Here is a 17,990-nt window from a genome sequence, read left to right on the forward strand (position 1 = left end):
ACTACTACACACACACACATATATATATATATATATATATATATATATATAATATATTTGTTATTTTAGTTGTCTGTCCATGCAGTTTATATGTACTCCGGAACTAATTTTTTACAGGGTATTTTCATCTCTTGTATAACTGAAAATGGAGTAGCTGCCAAAGATGGGAAGTTGAAAGTTGGAGATAAAATTTTGTCTATTAACGGAGTGGATGTTGAAGATGCCCGTCATGATCAAGCAGTTAGCATGCTCATGGGACTGGAGAGATTTGTCCGACTCGTTGTTCAGCGAGATCACGTAAGACCACAAGAAAAAAACTCTTCTTTTATAATCAGAATGGTTTAGTGTTCATTTCATACAATTGAAAACAAAATTGAAGTTTGCATGTAAAATATAAAATGTTATATATTGTACTGATACTGATACTATTTGATGACTTTTTTTTTAATTATTGACCTAATTCACTGGGGCTTTTGTGTGAAATAATTTAAAAGGAACAAGAAAAGACGTTTTTACTGAAAGTCATGCATTTACAGAAAATCCATTTTTAAACGTTATATATATAAAAAAAGACAGTGCAAGTCATTAAAAATTAAATTGTGTTCTGCGACGAGACATTTACTAGGTACTTTAGGTAATGGCGTTACACTTTAATCCTATCGTGAGCAGTGTGAACTTTCAAGTGTCGAGTGCACCCTGCATATAAAAGTTTAGTACAAATAATTCTAGCTATATTTTCGACACTTTTTTAACTCCAAAAGATCTTAAAATTTATATTTTTGTCATTTTATAGCATCTGTGTAGTTTAATTTGTAAAGAAAAATCAAGAAAATACTCCAACCTTTATTTGTGAAAAGCTCTATGAATAAATGGTGCATTTATCAATTAAAAAAAAAAATTTTCAAAGTATAGGTTTATATTTGCTACGAAACTACCGTTTCTTGGGAATATAATTATTCTTGTCTTGTTTTTTCAGGCCAGAAAGGGTTAAATAAATGTGAAAGTCGATATCAGATATGATGTATCAAAAGCTATTTGTGTATAATTAGGAAAAATACTTTGCTCTTGTGGAAGCACAGAAAAGTTTTTTGCCAATAAAGAAAAAAAATGTGATTTAATTTAAAGATCTTTAACCAAATGGTCATCTGGTAATGGTTGTACCGATATTTGATATCGTTTCACTTGTATATTATTACTATATGAAACGATTTTTATAGCTCACTTTGAAGGTTGATTGCATTTTAAACTGAAATCTGTATTAATGAACTTTTCGTTGTCTTTCGTATTACGTGATACAAATCTTTCATTATGTTTTGATGATCATATACAATGTTATGAGCTAAATAATAACTTAGAAGTTCGATTGGTTTTTTCTTTTTGCTTATTAAATTGTGTTAGCTTTTCGATCTTATTGGTGATCTAAGATTTTGTGTTTTCTTTTAAGCTTTTATTGGTATTATTTAATCTGCTATTGGTCTCGTGTTGTTGATTTATTGATTATAACTATTTTTATTTATAGTTAGTCCCTAAAGATCCCAGAGAACCAACTAAGGTTGTCTCTGAACCTACTGAAAAATCTGCTAAAGTGTTCGGGATGCCAAAGCCTTATACCAGCCTCTATTCTGCAAACTCATACATGGCCAACAGGCCATCATATTTAGGCAGCTACAAAACAGATGGACGCCCAATGTATTCCATTTATACTAAGTTACCTGGCCTGAGGAATGAAACAATAGGTTCATCATCGTGTCATACCACCCAAACTACTACTAATGTGACTAGTCCAGCAGTGCCCCCACTTTCTCACCCTACTGTTATTACCACTTCCTCACATCCACAACTCACTCAGACTACGTACACCAGCAGTCCAATCCAGGGGCCTGAGAATGTAAACCATGTGCCTCTCTCAAGCATACAAGAAAGGTTTTCTAACCCTCAAGCCCAGGTCATGTCAGGTCATTCACATCAGTCTGAACCAGTTCATTTACAAGACTCTGATATTGTGCATTCACAACCACCACAAATTTCAGCTTCTGAACATTTTAACTTTGAACCTCGGGTACACTTATCTCATTCACAACCACCACAAATGTATGGCGAGTCAACCCAAAATGTTCCTTCACACCCATCGGCCACAGCAGTCTCAGACTTGGCTGAAACCAGTTCAACTCCTCGACTACCTGGTCCCCTAGTAACAGTTACCATTCAACGGCCAGATCCTCCCGTTCCAATCGGACCCGAATTTCCCCCTCCACCCAAAGGTCTTGGAACCTTTACAGAAACCATTACTCGATCAACGTACACAGAAACTGTTAGTACTCGATTTACCAACAATATCCTGGCTCTACCTGCTCCAGTTGAAGAGGTTAGATTTTCTGTGAATGTTTATGATGCTTTTACTTTTCTTCCTTTTTTAATGACTACTGTGCCATGTGACTTTTCTTCATTGCACATCTAAAAAATCATGCTTTTTCTTTGTAAGCCTATTCTTTAAAACCTAACTTTTTTCTCTTCATTTGAAAAGAATGAGTTATATGCTTTGAATAAGTATACCTTTTCTAAGATTTGGCCTATTAATATGAGAAAGATTAGTCTCAAATATTTAGAAGTAAAAAGTCTAAAATAGCATTTTAGTAGAGAAGTTGTTTTCTTTTTACTCTTTACACGTCTTCCTCTCTACTGTTACTGTAACTGAACAGTCATTCCTATTTGCTGAATAAATGTAAAATCCATTACATTTGATGTAACTGCATTTAGGTGATGTGTCTTTAAGCTAAGAGAAAACTGTTCTGACTAATAATAAACCAGTTTATATACGCAGAATTTGACAGTAACACGAAAAGCGTGTGCATTGGTATTAAGTAATGAAATTAGGCACATTTATATCTAAAGCAAGACTTTTTGATTTATGACTAACTCTTCCACTTTTTGTAATATTCAGCTTTAGTAGGTTTTGATTATTGTGACAGTAAAGTTTTTTAATGTAAATTTCGTCCATTTTATAATAATAATTATTTATATATATATCTGAGATCATTTAATTTAATTAATTGTCTTCATAGTATTGGTTAGTGTTAAACTTTTCCAACAAGACTGATTATACGGCTTAAAATTTTAACCAAATTTCTTCTGTAACCAAGGGCAAGAGTCCAAAATTGCTAAAGATTTATTTCACTTTGTTTCAGGATGTTAAACTCATAAAAGCAGGAGGTCCCTTAGGTCTCAGTATCATAGGAGGTGCTGACCGTCCATGCCATCCATTTGGTCAAGGCGAACCTGGAATTTTCATTTCTAAGGTACAGTTTATACCTAGATTTAAGTTAACCTAACTAAATTTTGTTGTCAGAATTTCGTACGAATCAAAAGTTTAAGAATCGTGTAAATTTTAAGAAATTGAAAAAGCCGTAAATATTTATACCAGTTATTTTTAATAGGAACATTATCCATGTATCATAACAGAATATAAGTACTGTCAGTTGTTTAGAAACAGTTTTGTTTTAATTGTATAAGAGGTTTTCATTGGAAATAATGCTTGGTCATGCGTGGACTGTACTCTGTCCAGAAGTACTGAAAAAAAAGTTCCTGCCTTCTGAAACTGCTTGTGTGATTTACAACACATAAATCATTTCATAAACAAATCAGGTCTACATGTATATTTTCAATTAATAGAAAAAAACGTGGGTGTTTCACTTCTTTCTTTCATTTGGATTTGTATGTATTTTTATAAACCACTATGTAATACATTTTTACTGCATATCTTTTTAACATAAACACATATGCATGTTTGTGAAAAAGAAAATTCAAAATTTCATTTATTCAAGAGGTATTTAACATTGTTGGAAGAAGTGTGTTAAAAGTTATTTATAATTCTCGATTAAGTGTGTCAGAACAGTTATTTATAGTTCTTGGATTAAGTATGTTAGAAGAGTTGTTGAATTAAGTGTGTTAGAAGAGTTGTTTACCATTGTTGGATTAAGTGTATTAGAAGTTGTGTATCACTGAGAGTTAGAAGAGTTGTTTACCATTGTTGGATTAAGTGTATTAGAAGTTGTGTATCACTGAGAGTTAGAAGAGTTGTTTACCATTGTTGGATTAAGTGTATTAGAAGTTGTGTGTCACTGAGAGTTAGAAGAGTTGTTTACCATAGTTGGATTAAGTGTATTAGAAGTTGTGTGTCACTGAGAGTTAGAAGAATTGTTTACCATTGTTGGATTAAGTGTATTAAAAGTTATGTATCACTGAGAGTTAGAAGAGTTGTTTACCATTGTTGGATTAAGTGTATTAGAAGTTGTGTATCACTGAGAGTTAGAAGAGTTGTTTACCATTGTTGGATTAAGTGTATTAGAAGTTGTGTGTCACTGAGAGATCAGTTTATATTTTTATAAAGTTTGGTCAGAAGCTCAGGTTACAGGAAAGATGAGTCAAGACCTTGGTTTCTCATACATAGAACAAGGGGTTGATATTTATTGAAAATTCTGACAAGTACTACAAAACATACTTGATATCTACTCATTTATTATTATTATGAAGCATATTTAGAAAGTATTAGCACATTTAAAATAGCAAAATACAGTTGTGTAGTATTATGAAGAGTTATTTATGCTGTTAACAAAAATCTAAACATGGAATCCGATTGGTTAAATATAACTATGAGTGTGAATCATGGAGCTTGTTTTGTTAAATACAAACATAAGTGTGAATCTTGGAGTCTGTATTGTTAACTATAATCATAAGTGTGAATCTTGGAGTCTGTATTGTTAACTATAATCATAAGTGTGAATCTTGGAGTCTGTATTGTTAGCTATAATCATAAGTGTGAATCTTGAAGCCTGTATTGTTAACTATAATTATAAGTGTAAATCTTGGAGCCTGTATTGTTAGCTAAATTCATAAGTGTGAATCTCGAAGCCTGTATTGTTAGCTAAATTCATAAGTGTGAATCTTGGAGTCTGTATTGTTAGCTATAATCATAAGTGTGAATCTTGGAGCCTGTATTGTTAGCTAAATTCATAAGTGTTAATTTTGGAGCCTGTATTGTTAGCTATAATCATAAGTGTAAATCTTGGAGTCTGTATTGTTAGCTATAATCATAAGTGTGAATCTTGGAGTCTGTATTGTTAGCTAAATTTATAAGTGTGAATCTTGGAGCCTGTATTGTTAGCTAAATTCATAAGTGTGAATCTTGGAGCCTGTATTGTTAGCTATAATCACAAGTTTGAATCTTGAAGCCTGTATTGTTAACTATAATCATAAGTGTAAATCTTGGAGCCTGTATTGTTAGCTATGATCATAAGTGTGAATCTTGGAGCCTGTATTGTTAGCTATAATCATAAGTGTGAATCTTGGAGCCTGTATTGTTAGCTATAATCATAAGTGTGAATCTTGGAGCCTGTATTGTTAGGTAAATTCATAAGTGTGAATTTTGGAGCATGTATTGTTAGCTATAATCATAAGTGTGAATCTTGGTTCCTGTATTGTTAGCTATAAACAAGAGTGTGAACCACGAAACCTGTTTTATCAACTATAAACATGAGTGTGAACCATGGAGCCTGTTTTATCAACTATAAACATAAGTGTGAACCATGGAGCCTGTTTTGTCAACTATAAACATAAGTGTGAACCATGGAGCCTGTTTTGTTAACTATAAACAAGAGTGTGAACCATGGAGCCTGTTTTGTCAACTATAAATATAAGTGTGAATCATGGAACCTGTTTTATCAACTATAAACATAAGTGTGAACCATGAAGCCTGTTTTATCAACTATAAACATAAGTGTGAACGATGGAGCCTGTTTTGTTAACTACAAAGAAGAGTGTGAACCATGAAGCCTGTTTTGTCAACTATAAATATAAGTGTGAATCATGGAACCTGTTTTGTTAACTATAAACAAGAGCGTGAACCATGAAGCCTGTTTTGTCAACTATAAACATAAGTGTGAACCATGGAACCTGTTTTGTTAACTATAAATATAAGTGTGAACCATGGAGCCTGTTTTGTCAACTATAAACATAAGTGTGAACCATGAAGCCTGTTTTGTCAACTATAAACATAAGTGTGAACCATGAAGCCTGTTTTGTCAACTATAAACATAAGTGTGAATCATGGAACCTGTTTGGTTTATCATAAACATTTTGATTTTTTGTTTTTCTGTTGAGCATTATTAAGCTGTAATTATAGTCTATAAAATATTTTTTTCAGCCTAGTAGTTGGTAGTCTGTAGCTACAAATTAATGATGCTTCATTTGTAAACTTAGTAAATAGAGTGTTGATGACTCTGTTTCTTTCCTATAGATTGTTCCTAACAGCACTGCTGCAAAGTCCGAAAAACTACGTGTAGGAGATCGGCTGCTGAAGGTAAAATCTAGAGTTGTGATATTTGAAAGCAGAACATTTTAAACCAAACTGTTTGTTGAATTAAGTTATGAAAAAAATATATAGAATGGAATTACTTGTATTATGTGAAATAACAATAAATCCAGTTTGCGTTTTGAAAGGAAAGTAGAGATTAATGTTTGTAATAACAGGATGGCTTTAATGAAATAGCATTATGTAAGATGTCATTGAGTTTAGGATGTGTATAATAAATTTTTTAACTTTTAATGCTTTTAATAAACGTGAGACTATTCAAGTTTCAAAGTAATTACAAGAAATAATAGTGTTGAATAACTGAGTTTAACTTAAATGTTTTATTATTTAGTGTTTAGTCAAGTGTTCTGAAGAAATGAAACATGGTGATTTATTTTACATATTGAAACAATTGTATATACAGAAACACCAAAGTTCCTTGCAAGTTATAAAACTAGATAACTTATATCACAATCAGGATCTTAAGATATAATCCAATTATATGAATATAAAAACAAGTATATCAGAGAAAATATTGCAACATTAGCTTCACTGGAGTTGGAAATTTCAACTCTCAACTAATTGTCTTGACAGTGTTTACAGGTGTTTGCTTATACAAAACCTTTTGGCATAAGTTTTGTTTAATAAACAGTGACACTCTTGACATCCTGATTGCTCTATGTTGTGACGCTCTTGACATCCACATCCTTCTGCATCCCAAAATGATCTTACATCCTCTCACCCAAAGCTATCTCAATCCTGGACTGCCCTCTAAGCATTGCTAAAACTTTTCACTAGCAGCACACCAGCCTTTTGTACCCCAATAAGTTTTGCACCATTTCAGAACATGTGTTGATCATGTTACTACCCTCCACCAATCATAATGCCCCCTTTATACTAGTGCAGCTAGCTCCCTCTACTACTCTAGAATAATCCTCACTTTCTCAATTGGCATTCTAGTGTGTAAACACGTTTTAACTTGCTCTCTATGTAACTAGAAAATTTTGATTGTGCTAGATCACAAGTTTATATCAGTTTCAACTTCGAGTTTTGATTCTTCTGTTTGATTTCCATTGTTTCTGTTTTCCAAATTCTAATGTGTTCGTATAAATTCAAGATTTAATATGGCGGGTGATGTATTTTCCACAATAGTAGACAGTAGTTCTGAAACAAGTCTCGGGGTCGACATTGTCTGCTTGAAAAGTACAGACTTTAGATTGCAGGGGGTTTGTGTCTTACATTCGGTCGACGATGTCTTCCTTTCACGTTACGATTTTTAGTGAGGAAGGATATAACTACTGAGTGACAATTTCTTTCTACGGCACTTTCCACCTGATAGTTGGCCTCCATTTATTTCCTTGGTTAGGTATTGTTCTTTTTTCCCAGGAGATATGTGGTAAGTTTTTCAGTATGTATTCCTCGCTCCCAGTAGATATACCCATGTTTAGCTAGTTTATGTGGACTTGTGTGGATTAACCTAATTTCCACCTGCAATAATTTAGGTCTTTTGTGATTTCTCGGTATTTAGTAAGTTAGATTTTTATAATTCTTTTACCATCTAAGTTACTTTAGTTTAAAGTTGCATTTAGAGTTTGATTATTACTTTGTTTTTGTTAAATTTTCAGTACATGTTTGAGTTTTTCATGACAGTTACTGTTTGGATAATTGTATCTTTGAACAAGTTTGTGGATGGGTTGGTTCATTACTTACACTTCTTTACACTGTTTATGTACTTTAGTTTGTTAAGATCTCTTTTTTTTTTTTTTTACTTACTAGTCACCTCTAATTCACATTTCTCTGTACCATGAAAACCTTGTCATCCACATCTCTGTATTCTGACAATCTTGACATCAACATCTCTCTGTTCTGTGAGAACCTTGTCACTCACATCTCTGTATTCTGACAATCTTGACATCCACATCTCTTTGTACTGTGAGAACCTTGTTATCCACATATCTGTATTCTGACAATCTTGACGTCAACATCTCTTTGTACTGTGAGAACCTTGTTATCCACATATCTGTATTCTGACAATCTTGACATCCACACCTCTCTGTACTGTGAGAACCTTGTTATCCACATATCTGTATTCAGACAATCTTGACATCCACATATCTGTATTCTGACAGTCTTGACATCAACATCTCTCTGTACTGTGAGAACCTTGTGACCCACATCTCTGTATTCTGACAATCTTGACATCCACATCTCTCTGTACTGTGAAAACCTTGTCATCCACATCTCTGTATTCTGACAATCTTGACATCCACATCTCTGTATTCTGACAATCTTGACATCCACACCTCTCTGTACTGTGAAAACCTTGTCATCCACATCTCTGTATTCTGACAATCTTGACATCCACACCTCTCTGTACTGTGAAAACCTTGTCATCCACATCTCTGTATTCTGACAGTCTTGACATCCACATCTCTGTATTCTGACAATCTTGACATCCACACCTCTCTGTACTGTGAAAATTCCACATTCACATGGCAGTACCCCAAAGTAAGACGTATATATTCCCATGGCTCTGTAAGGGTTAAAAGAACTGTTTTTTTCGTTTTTTTAACGTAAGTGCTTTAAAAAAGTGAAAGTTTTAAACTTGTAAACAGTGTGTTACTGTGATGAAAAACCAGTTAAGAAGATAATTCAAATTTTTATTTATCTTGTAAGTAAATATAAGTTTTGTTCTGGAAATAACTGAAAAACAATAGCTGGTATTTTAATGAAATTATATGAATATTTGCAAAGTTGTTTTTAAAAACCTTCTAGTAAAGGTGTATTTCTCACCTTAACTGAATATCTGTTCAGGTGAATGGTGATGACATTCAGAAAGCTTCCCACCAGGATGCTGTACTACGATTACTTGAACCAACATATGAGATGATTCTTACGGTTCGACATGACCCACTTCCCAAGGGCTGGCAGGTAGGCCACAGTTTCTCTTTGTTAAAAATTATCTATTAATACTTTTAATATACACGATACAATTTTGTGAATCATGTAAAACGTTATTTAGGGTAATCACGATAACCGAACATTAATGAGTAAGATTCAATTGCAGTGTAAATGTAAATTATACTGAGATTGATGAATTATTTACTGTTCAAACCGAATAACTCTTTCCTCTGTAGGTTTATGATGTTATTTACCCAAATTGTTAAGACTTTTTCTGCTACTGAAGCAGAATAATTTTTTCAAAATGAATGAATAAAAGTCAGTAAATCTCAAACTACAAAGTAAAAGACAATTTGGTTAAAAAAATTAGCAGGCAAACACACACGTACTTGTCAGTCTGCACAAAGAAATGTTTGGAAATTAAGTAGTACTCATGGTTGGTGGACAGTTGTTTTTGTAGTTGTTATTTTTAATGAAGGTTGTGACTATTTACATGGAGATTTTAACATCCTGACTGTAGGATGTAAATGTGTCTTAACTTATATCACTCGCTGTTTAATCAACTCCTATCCCTCCAAAAATTGAAAGCCTTACTTGACTTTAAGGATGAAAGTGGATAGTTAAAGGTTTGTTCATTTTGTTCTACATTGCAATGTTACTCTAAACAGGCTGTAGATAGTTTGTTAAATAGTCAGTGGCTAAATTTGTGTTTGTACATTGTTTATGTTCTAATAATGTTTAAAATTTAAGTCAGAAAATCTTCAAAATTTGTGAACCAAATGAAAAAAAATGGTTTAGAAACCTTCAAGTGTTTATTTGACTTACCATCATAATTTTTGAGATTTAATACTTCAGTTTCCATTGTTAAGTTATCTTTGAGTTATTGACGGTGCTTGCATACAGCATAAAACATTATGTTGATCATGGTTGTATTTTACTTCGGTTGTCAAACCGGAACAGGATTTAAATTTGTGGGTTAAACCCATACAACATGCTGATCAATTATGTGAAATAGTGACATTAATAATAACAAGACAAGCATATGTTTTGTTTTTTGTAAATAAAAGCTAAGCAATCAGCTTATTAGGTAACTAATCCAAGGAACGGGCTTAGCCTAGTAGTTACCGTAAATCCTAGGTTGTTTTTCTTTTGAGTATAAAATATAACATCTAGTACTAGAAAAGTAATGTTTTTAGGGAGGGTCGTGAAATCGTATGGTTCTAAATGTATCTTCAAAATAAAAATAATTATTTATTAGATTCTTTTAGACATGCCCCCAGGTGACTCAGTAGTAAGTCTGAAGACATGTAATGCTGAAAACTGGGTTTCTGTGGTGGGCACAGCACAGACAGCCCATTGTGTAGCTTTGTGATTAACAACAAACATACAAACAAATCTTTTTCATGCTATCAGAAGACAATTACAATAGTTGTTGATAATATTTTAGCCTTTTTTTTTTGTCATTTTAAGAAATATACTTACCTGTATCGTATTGAGTTGTTTATTAATTCTGGATGAACACTTACAGCAGTGATGTTAGGAATATTTGGTTTTTAACATTAATTGTCATTCAGAATTCTTGACATTTGAAATATGTTATTAATATCAATATATACAGTTTCTGAGCACCGAGTCTGGGTGTTTATAGTTACACACACAGACAGTATTGGTCAAAATTTACATTTTTGCTGTATTTTAAGAACGTGTAGGTTAAATAAGGGACAGCTTTTAGTTTAATCCCATCATTCTTCTATAGGCCTCAGTATAGAAAATGAAACATCGTCGCTTTTCACTCAATAGGTATTTGCAGTCGATTAAAGTTCTCAAATCTACTATGTCTGGTTGTGGTAAAATGCTCCAATATCTGTTGTGTTGCACCTTATATAATGCCAAGTTTTGCCACAATATAAGATACGCTCTGTTTAACATGTGTAGATAGATAATTATTACAGGGTCTTCACTTATCACTTCAAATTTTTCTGGTGGCAAGTAAGTTTATTTGGCATTTTGGTTTTTAAGTTTAATAATTTAGGAAATCAGATTCTTATAGCATATAATATCTGAAAAAAAAAAGTAGAACATAGTTAATAGTCCATCCCTTGAAGAAAAGTATTAACAATCAGCAGTTATCTCCAAGTAAGAATAAATTATTGAATTCAAACCAGGAATCCCAGTATACACCAATTTTTACCATTCATCATAATTACAGGAATATTGTACACATTTAAAACTATTGTAGAAGGGTTTTGTTATCTCCGTTGTAACTTGCATTTGACGTTTTTTCTTGTTAACTAATGTTTTTGAGGGCTTTTTTTATTGTAACCACACATATTTTATTGCTGGACACACACACAAACATATATATGAAGGAATACTAGTAATTGCCAGTCTTTTATTAATTAATTTATTTACAAAAATATTACTGATTTATACTTTTAGTCTAGATTAGTGAATTTTATATCACTCAAAAGATAACATTATTTTAATTGTATTGAGATTGAAGATATTAAAAAAAAAAATTGCAGTTACAACTTGTTATAATATTATTTGCATTTTTTCAATTTATTTATTTGTTTGTTACTACTCAGTTTATATATGAACATGTAAAAAAGATGTTATTTGTGTTTTTGGAATTCTGATTTAAATTAGTCCTAAACAGAAATCAACCACAAGTACTTTTATATTGTGCATTTTTATCTCCAGTATGTTCTAAACAGTAGCTAGTTATTCCAGATAGGACAGAAACTTTTACCCAAAAATGTAAGAAGTCGGTAATAATGGAGCTCCTGAGCAATTTCTGCATTGTAACAAAAGACTGAGTATATAATTAATCTCTGGAAAATATAGTACTTAATTTTGATATACAATAACTCTATTAGTCGTATAGCTCGTATGTAAAAAAAAAAAACCTTGCTATATGATAACAGATTTTTATCAAATGACTTGCATAGTATATTCATTTGTACAAAAGGAATTTAACAAGCTCCTCGCATTCGATTGTTTAGCCTAAATATAGGTATTTTTATACATATAGACAGGCTACACATTTAACTGGTCATGGATAGAACAGTTTTATCTTAGTGATAATTTTCATTAGTGTTATATATATATATATTTCTTTGATGTTTAAAGTTGAGTCATCATTGGTCGATGACATTTTGTGTACTTAATAATTGCACATAAAAGTGAAATTTCTGTTACTACATGTAACAGCTGCTCTGTCTGCTGTCTCACCTTTGCTTTCTTCAACATGCTTCTCTTCTGCCTAGAACACGCTATTCTTCGAACCTATGCCAGTGACTGTAAGTAAAGTTGTTGCTGTGGTTTTGTGTTTTATACTCTTTTTGCCTAGAAACTTTGCATGTTGCTTTCGTGATCTCTGGAAATGTTTGCTGGGATTAGGCCTACTGTCAAAACATGTACTTCAGTTGATAAACTTGGTTAAAACCAATGATTAATGTATACTTTCTTCACTGACACTGAAAAGTATTTCTTAAAATTATACCAAACTTGATTTCATTTTAGAAAGAGTTCTTTTAAATAAAATGTTTTGAATACATGTATCTGTAATGAGATAGATACAAAATTAACCTCAAATGTTTGTTGTTTCTACTTTAAACTAGGTAAGCACATTTCATGTTTTTATTTCACTGAAATAAATAAATAAAATATAGTAGTCTAGATTACAAAATAAAGCCTGTATTATGACAAGCTAAGAAGTACAAATTCAAGCAGTATCAACACCCTAAAACTAAGTTAGATATATATGTTTCATTATTAAGGTATCATATATTATTTGTTATTTACATAAAATTTATTACAGTTTACAACTTTTTTTATAAAATACTACATTACAGCTGTAATGCACAGAATACCTGAAATGGTTACTTATAGTTCTGATTCACAAGTAAATGATGCAATTGTTAGTACCCTAATTCTTGTTCACATGAATAGGTATTCTTTATTAAAATCCGAAACATTATTGTAATATAATGAAATGGTTCTTTGAGCACACTTATAGAATTGAGTGATACTGTAAATCAAACTGATGACAACCATGGTTATTCAAGCATAGTGGCTGGGGCACATTATGCAGTTTGCTCGTCACCATTTACATCAAATTTTATATGTAGCACTGGTGCTAATTGTGTTAGTACAAACATTCTGTCGTCTAGTAACCTGATGTCTGATTATTCACCTTTTTAAGCTTTATTTAGCTTTGGTAAGATGCATGTAGTTGAAAAGCTGCATTTTGTATGAAACTCTTAAAGTTTCGTCAAGCAGCATCAGTTCTCAAATTTTTGTAAAATAATTTTTTCTGCTTGTTTCAGCCCTTCTGTTTTGAAGTATTCGTTATTTAAGCATTGAAATTATGAATTATATTACAAAAGTAGATAAGTATTTATTTCCTTTGCTAGGAAATTGTGATTACAAGAGAGTCCTGTGAAAAACTTGGTATTTATATCAAAGGAGGAACACGGAGTCAGCCAGGAAATCCTCTTGATATGACTGATGAAGGAATATTTGTGGCCTGGGTTGGTTATTTCTAAGATATTTTCCTGCTTACATTGATTTACTTGAAAATTTGTTATAAGCTTGTTTTTCATGATCTGTGTGTTATGAAGTTAGAATTAACAGATTAAGTCTGTGTCATATCATGGACTGTATTGTGTACTTATAAGTGAAAAATATTTATTTTGTGTTGTTTCTGAATGTTACATAATTTATTATTTTAGGGTGAAGTAAGTGGTTAGTTCATGTACTCTATGCTCTTTTATTCTCTAAAGTAACAAAATTCGAGCACCTGAGGATTTTATTCGTGGTGACTTTACTGCGTACTCTGGTGATAACTTATTACTTAGAACAAAATGCAGAGTTTTTCCCATATCATGACTAATTTTCTGTTTTGATAAAATAGAATTTGTAAGCCAAGACTGACTCCACATTAAAACACACACACACACATGTGGTGTGTTTTCTGATTTGTAACCTCAGGATTTGGACCATTTTATGCAATACAAGTTTTGCTTAATTCTATTATGGTTATAAAATATTATAAAATCATTTGTTTTATCTAATACTTTGTGGATTTATTAGTAACCAGTTGGTTTATTAGGTACATTTTTATATATTTAAAATATCAATTGTTTCTTAACATACAAATGATATGTGTGAATTTTAATCACATATGATAGGTTTGAAATCATAAGATGTTATGTATATTTATAAATAACTAACAAGTTTACATTATGAACATCTGAAGCCTATTTTATAGACATTAATACTCATTTGGACCTGGAAAGAAAGAAATAAAGATCAGTTATACTATTACATACATACAAGAGACAAGACTAATCCTTTTCTAGAAACAAAATATTTTTGCTACAGTTTATTTATTAATCATATTCAGTGCTCTCCCTGATTATTTTGTGATTTTGGCAATTGTTTCAAAAGAGTAGTGATACAAAAAAATGAAGAAAAAATTACAATCTAGCTCCAAACTTCGAATTTAGTATTTTATTTATTCACCAATATTATCGTACTTCTTATAATCAGTAAAATCAGTCACTGTATAAGTGACAAACATATCTTTTTAAACAACTGTATATTCCCCCTTTTTTTCTGTAAAGTTTGATGATTGATGTCTGATTATTGGATTGATCACAATTTAATGCTTTTGTTTTGACAATCATATATTGCTGCTATTGCCATCATCATCTGTGTAAACATGCTACTGATTATTCATTCAGACAGTCAAATAAATCATAATATCAAGCTTGTTAGTGTAACTGACCAATAAGAACTTGTACTTCTTAAAATGAATGTTGCATGGTCGGGAAGTGTGAACTGTTTGTGTTTCTTTATACAATTGAGGAAATGATGATTTTAATGTTGCATGGTCAGGAAGTGTGAACTGTTTGTGTTTCTTTATACAGTTGAGGAAATGATGATTTTAATGTTGCATGATCGATAAGTGTGAACTGTTTGTGTTTCTTTATACAATTGAGGAAATGATGATTTTAATGTTGCATGGTCGGGAAGTGTGAACTGTTTGTGTTTCTTTATACAGTTGAGGAAATGATGGTTTTAATGTTGCATGATCGGGAAGTGTGAACTGTTTGTGTTTCTTTATACAATTGAGGAAATGATGATTTTAATGTTGCATGGTCGGGAAGTGTGAACTTTTTGTGTTTCTTTATACAGTTGAGGAAATGATGATTTTAATGTTTCATGGTCGGGAAGTGTGAACTTTTTGTGTTTCTTTATACAGTTGAGGAAATGATGATTTTAATTACCCATAAACATCAAAGTTATAAATATAAGATGCTGGGAAAAAAAAATTAGATCCCAAAATAGGATGATCTATAAAAAAAAGAGCAATGAATTTAAAAATTAAAATGAACATAGACTTGTTATACTTCTCATAAAAAAAATTCATTAACTATTTTGATATATACTTGTTTAGATCTTGATTATTTCCTCACCTTGTGTTTCAATCGTATACTAGGTTTGGCTGTTAAGTTTGTTGCCCAAAAATCTGCTTCTGTAGTTCAGAAATGGCCAGGATGACTACTGGTATGATAATTGTTATCACTCTTTACTAATTCTCTCTTAGTTTTAATAAAGGTCAGGTTACTACTAAAATTTCAGCAGTGGTTTTTGTCTATACTGTACAGATTCAGCCTGATGGAGCAGCAGCAAGAGATGGCCGTTTAAAACAGGGAATGAGAGTTATAGAGGTTTGTGTTTTACAGATTGTAGTTACACTCTACAACATATCGTTATGCTAGTCTGTCGGCTGGCTAGGAACCTTATACAATCTAATGTATATTGTAGTAAAATAAAAGCACTCGGTAAAAATTTATTAATATAAAAAAGTACTATAAACAATATTGTAATATAAATACCACAAGTCCTTAAGTACGTGTCAACCTTTATTTCTTGCACAAACAGTGCACTCTAGAATACCTTGCCAGAAATAAATGAAGATTAGTGAAATTCAATCCTTTACAGTTTTTATTTTGAAGCTGTAACACAAGTTTTTTCTTTCAATAATCCATTGTGTTAAACCACGCTTGTCCATTTTTATTGATTATTCCATTTAAGGCATTAAGCTATATGTAATTATAAGTTAGTGCTTTGTAACGGACAATACTTCATAAAATCCAACTCCTGTAACATTTATTTTATAACTAAACGTATAAACGTAATGACTTTAGTTGACACTCAGTAAAAGTACTTGTGTTTAAACCACGTTAACTTAATTTTATTTTAGTTTCATTCACATATTTATGTCTGTTACCCAGTCTTTGGTAAACACATGTATATCTGGTCAACATTAAAGTGTAGCGCAAGTTTTAAAGAGAGTATGAAACTGCTGACTTTTTGTAGAGTTATTAGGGTAATCAGAAATTGTTAAAACGTACTCTCAGTCCTTGCTGAGGAATATTAAATATACGACCATTGCAGAAACTGCTGTTTATGAACTTGTCTGTTTTGAGATTACTTTTTACTAAATAGTGATTAAAATAAATTTAAATGTCTCAAGTAATGTAGCTTTTTTTTCTCATACAAAAATATTTCTTTTGTTTTCAAACTTTCTCATCAATGTCAGTTGAAAGTAGAAAGCCTCAAATATGTATGTAACAACAATCTGATTGAGTTTTCATGATTTGTCACCAGGTGAATGGTGTATCACTTCTTGGTGCCTCCTATCAAGAAGCAGTCCATGCCTTAAAGAACACAGGTGAATCGGTAGCACTGATAGTTTCTGATGGCTACAATACAGCCAGTGTAGAGAGTCCAGTAAGTGATATAAAATCGTCACAGTCTGTGTCTTCCATAGATCGAGAGGATGAAGATACTGCAGTTTTCAGACAGGTTGGAGTTTTTCATGTGTTTTTAAGTAATCTTTAGTAATTTCAAATTACTTGTTTATACATGCATCTGAGTATTTTTTTGTAGCAAGAGGGAATGTGGAGATACCTAGCAGTGCAGCTAGATTTACACTTGGTTACATGGAAGATGATATAACTCAAAACTGCACTTTATCTCTGTGCATTTTTCATGACTGTCAGTTCCCACTGTTTTACAAGAATGGCACTATTATTTTATTATTTCTGTACTGTTTTACTATCATCAGTAGCAATGGTTCTGCAGCTTTGGCCCTCCTTTTGCAAGTTATCCAATATCTTTAGTTCTCACTGTTGTACAAGAATGGCACTATTAATTCATTACATCTGTAATGTTTTACTGTCAATAGTAACAATGTTTCTGCAGCTTTGGCCCTCCTTTTGCAAGTTATTAAGTATTATCTTCAGTGATCACTGTTGTAGAGTAATAACACTGTTCTTATTTAAATGACTGTTTTCAGGAACAAGAAACATTAAAAGAAGCTGCACACTGGGAGAAAGAGGACAGAGAGAATTTGGTATGAATTGTTATTTAATGTTTTAATTTTTATCATCTGTTCATTGAAGCCATGGCAAAATTTCTAAAAGTTAGTGACAGTTTTCAATTAATCTGACTTATTTGGTAACATGATATCTTCAAGTTAATGAATTTCTTGTGGTAAGTCAAAATTATTTCTTCTCTAGTTAACAATTAATCTGACTTATCTGGTAGCATGATACCTTCAGGCTAATGATCTACTAGTAGTAAATCGAAATTTAATTAAATAACTTTTTTATCATCTTATACGAATAAATTTGGCACAAACAAGTAGCTAATAATCCAAATTTAA

The 17,990-nt window shown here is 31.7% G+C and overlaps 1 protein-coding gene across 1 annotated transcript in view; it reads left to right on the plus strand.

Moving 5' to 3' along the window:
- Positions 1–17,684, plus strand: part of LOC106472660 (protein lap4-like) — a gene marked incomplete at its 5' end in the record, with an annotated part of 59,069 nt that extends 41,385 nt beyond the window's left edge. The window contains 10 exons of the mRNA XM_022401218.1: positions 118–297; positions 1,520–2,365; positions 3,186–3,296; positions 6,293–6,355; positions 9,161–9,277; positions 12,517–12,549; positions 13,666–13,782; positions 15,925–15,987; positions 16,931–17,128; positions 17,622–17,684. Of these exons, the coding sequence (XP_022256926.1) occupies positions 118–297; positions 1,520–2,365; positions 3,186–3,296; positions 6,293–6,355; positions 9,161–9,277; positions 12,517–12,549; positions 13,666–13,782; positions 15,925–15,987; positions 16,931–17,128; positions 17,622–17,684 (1,791 nt within the window). The remainder of the gene's footprint in view (positions 1–117; positions 298–1,519; positions 2,366–3,185; positions 3,297–6,292; positions 6,356–9,160; positions 9,278–12,516; positions 12,550–13,665; positions 13,783–15,924; positions 15,988–16,930; positions 17,129–17,621) is intronic.
- Between the last annotated feature and the right edge of the window lie 306 nt (positions 17,685–17,990).

The sequence above is a fragment of the Limulus polyphemus genome, unplaced genomic scaffold, assembly GCF_000517525.1.
Source record: "Limulus polyphemus unplaced genomic scaffold, Limulus_polyphemus-2.1.2 Scaffold5500, whole genome shotgun sequence".
Taxonomy (NCBI): Eukaryota; Metazoa; Arthropoda; class Merostomata; order Xiphosura; family Limulidae; genus Limulus; species Limulus polyphemus.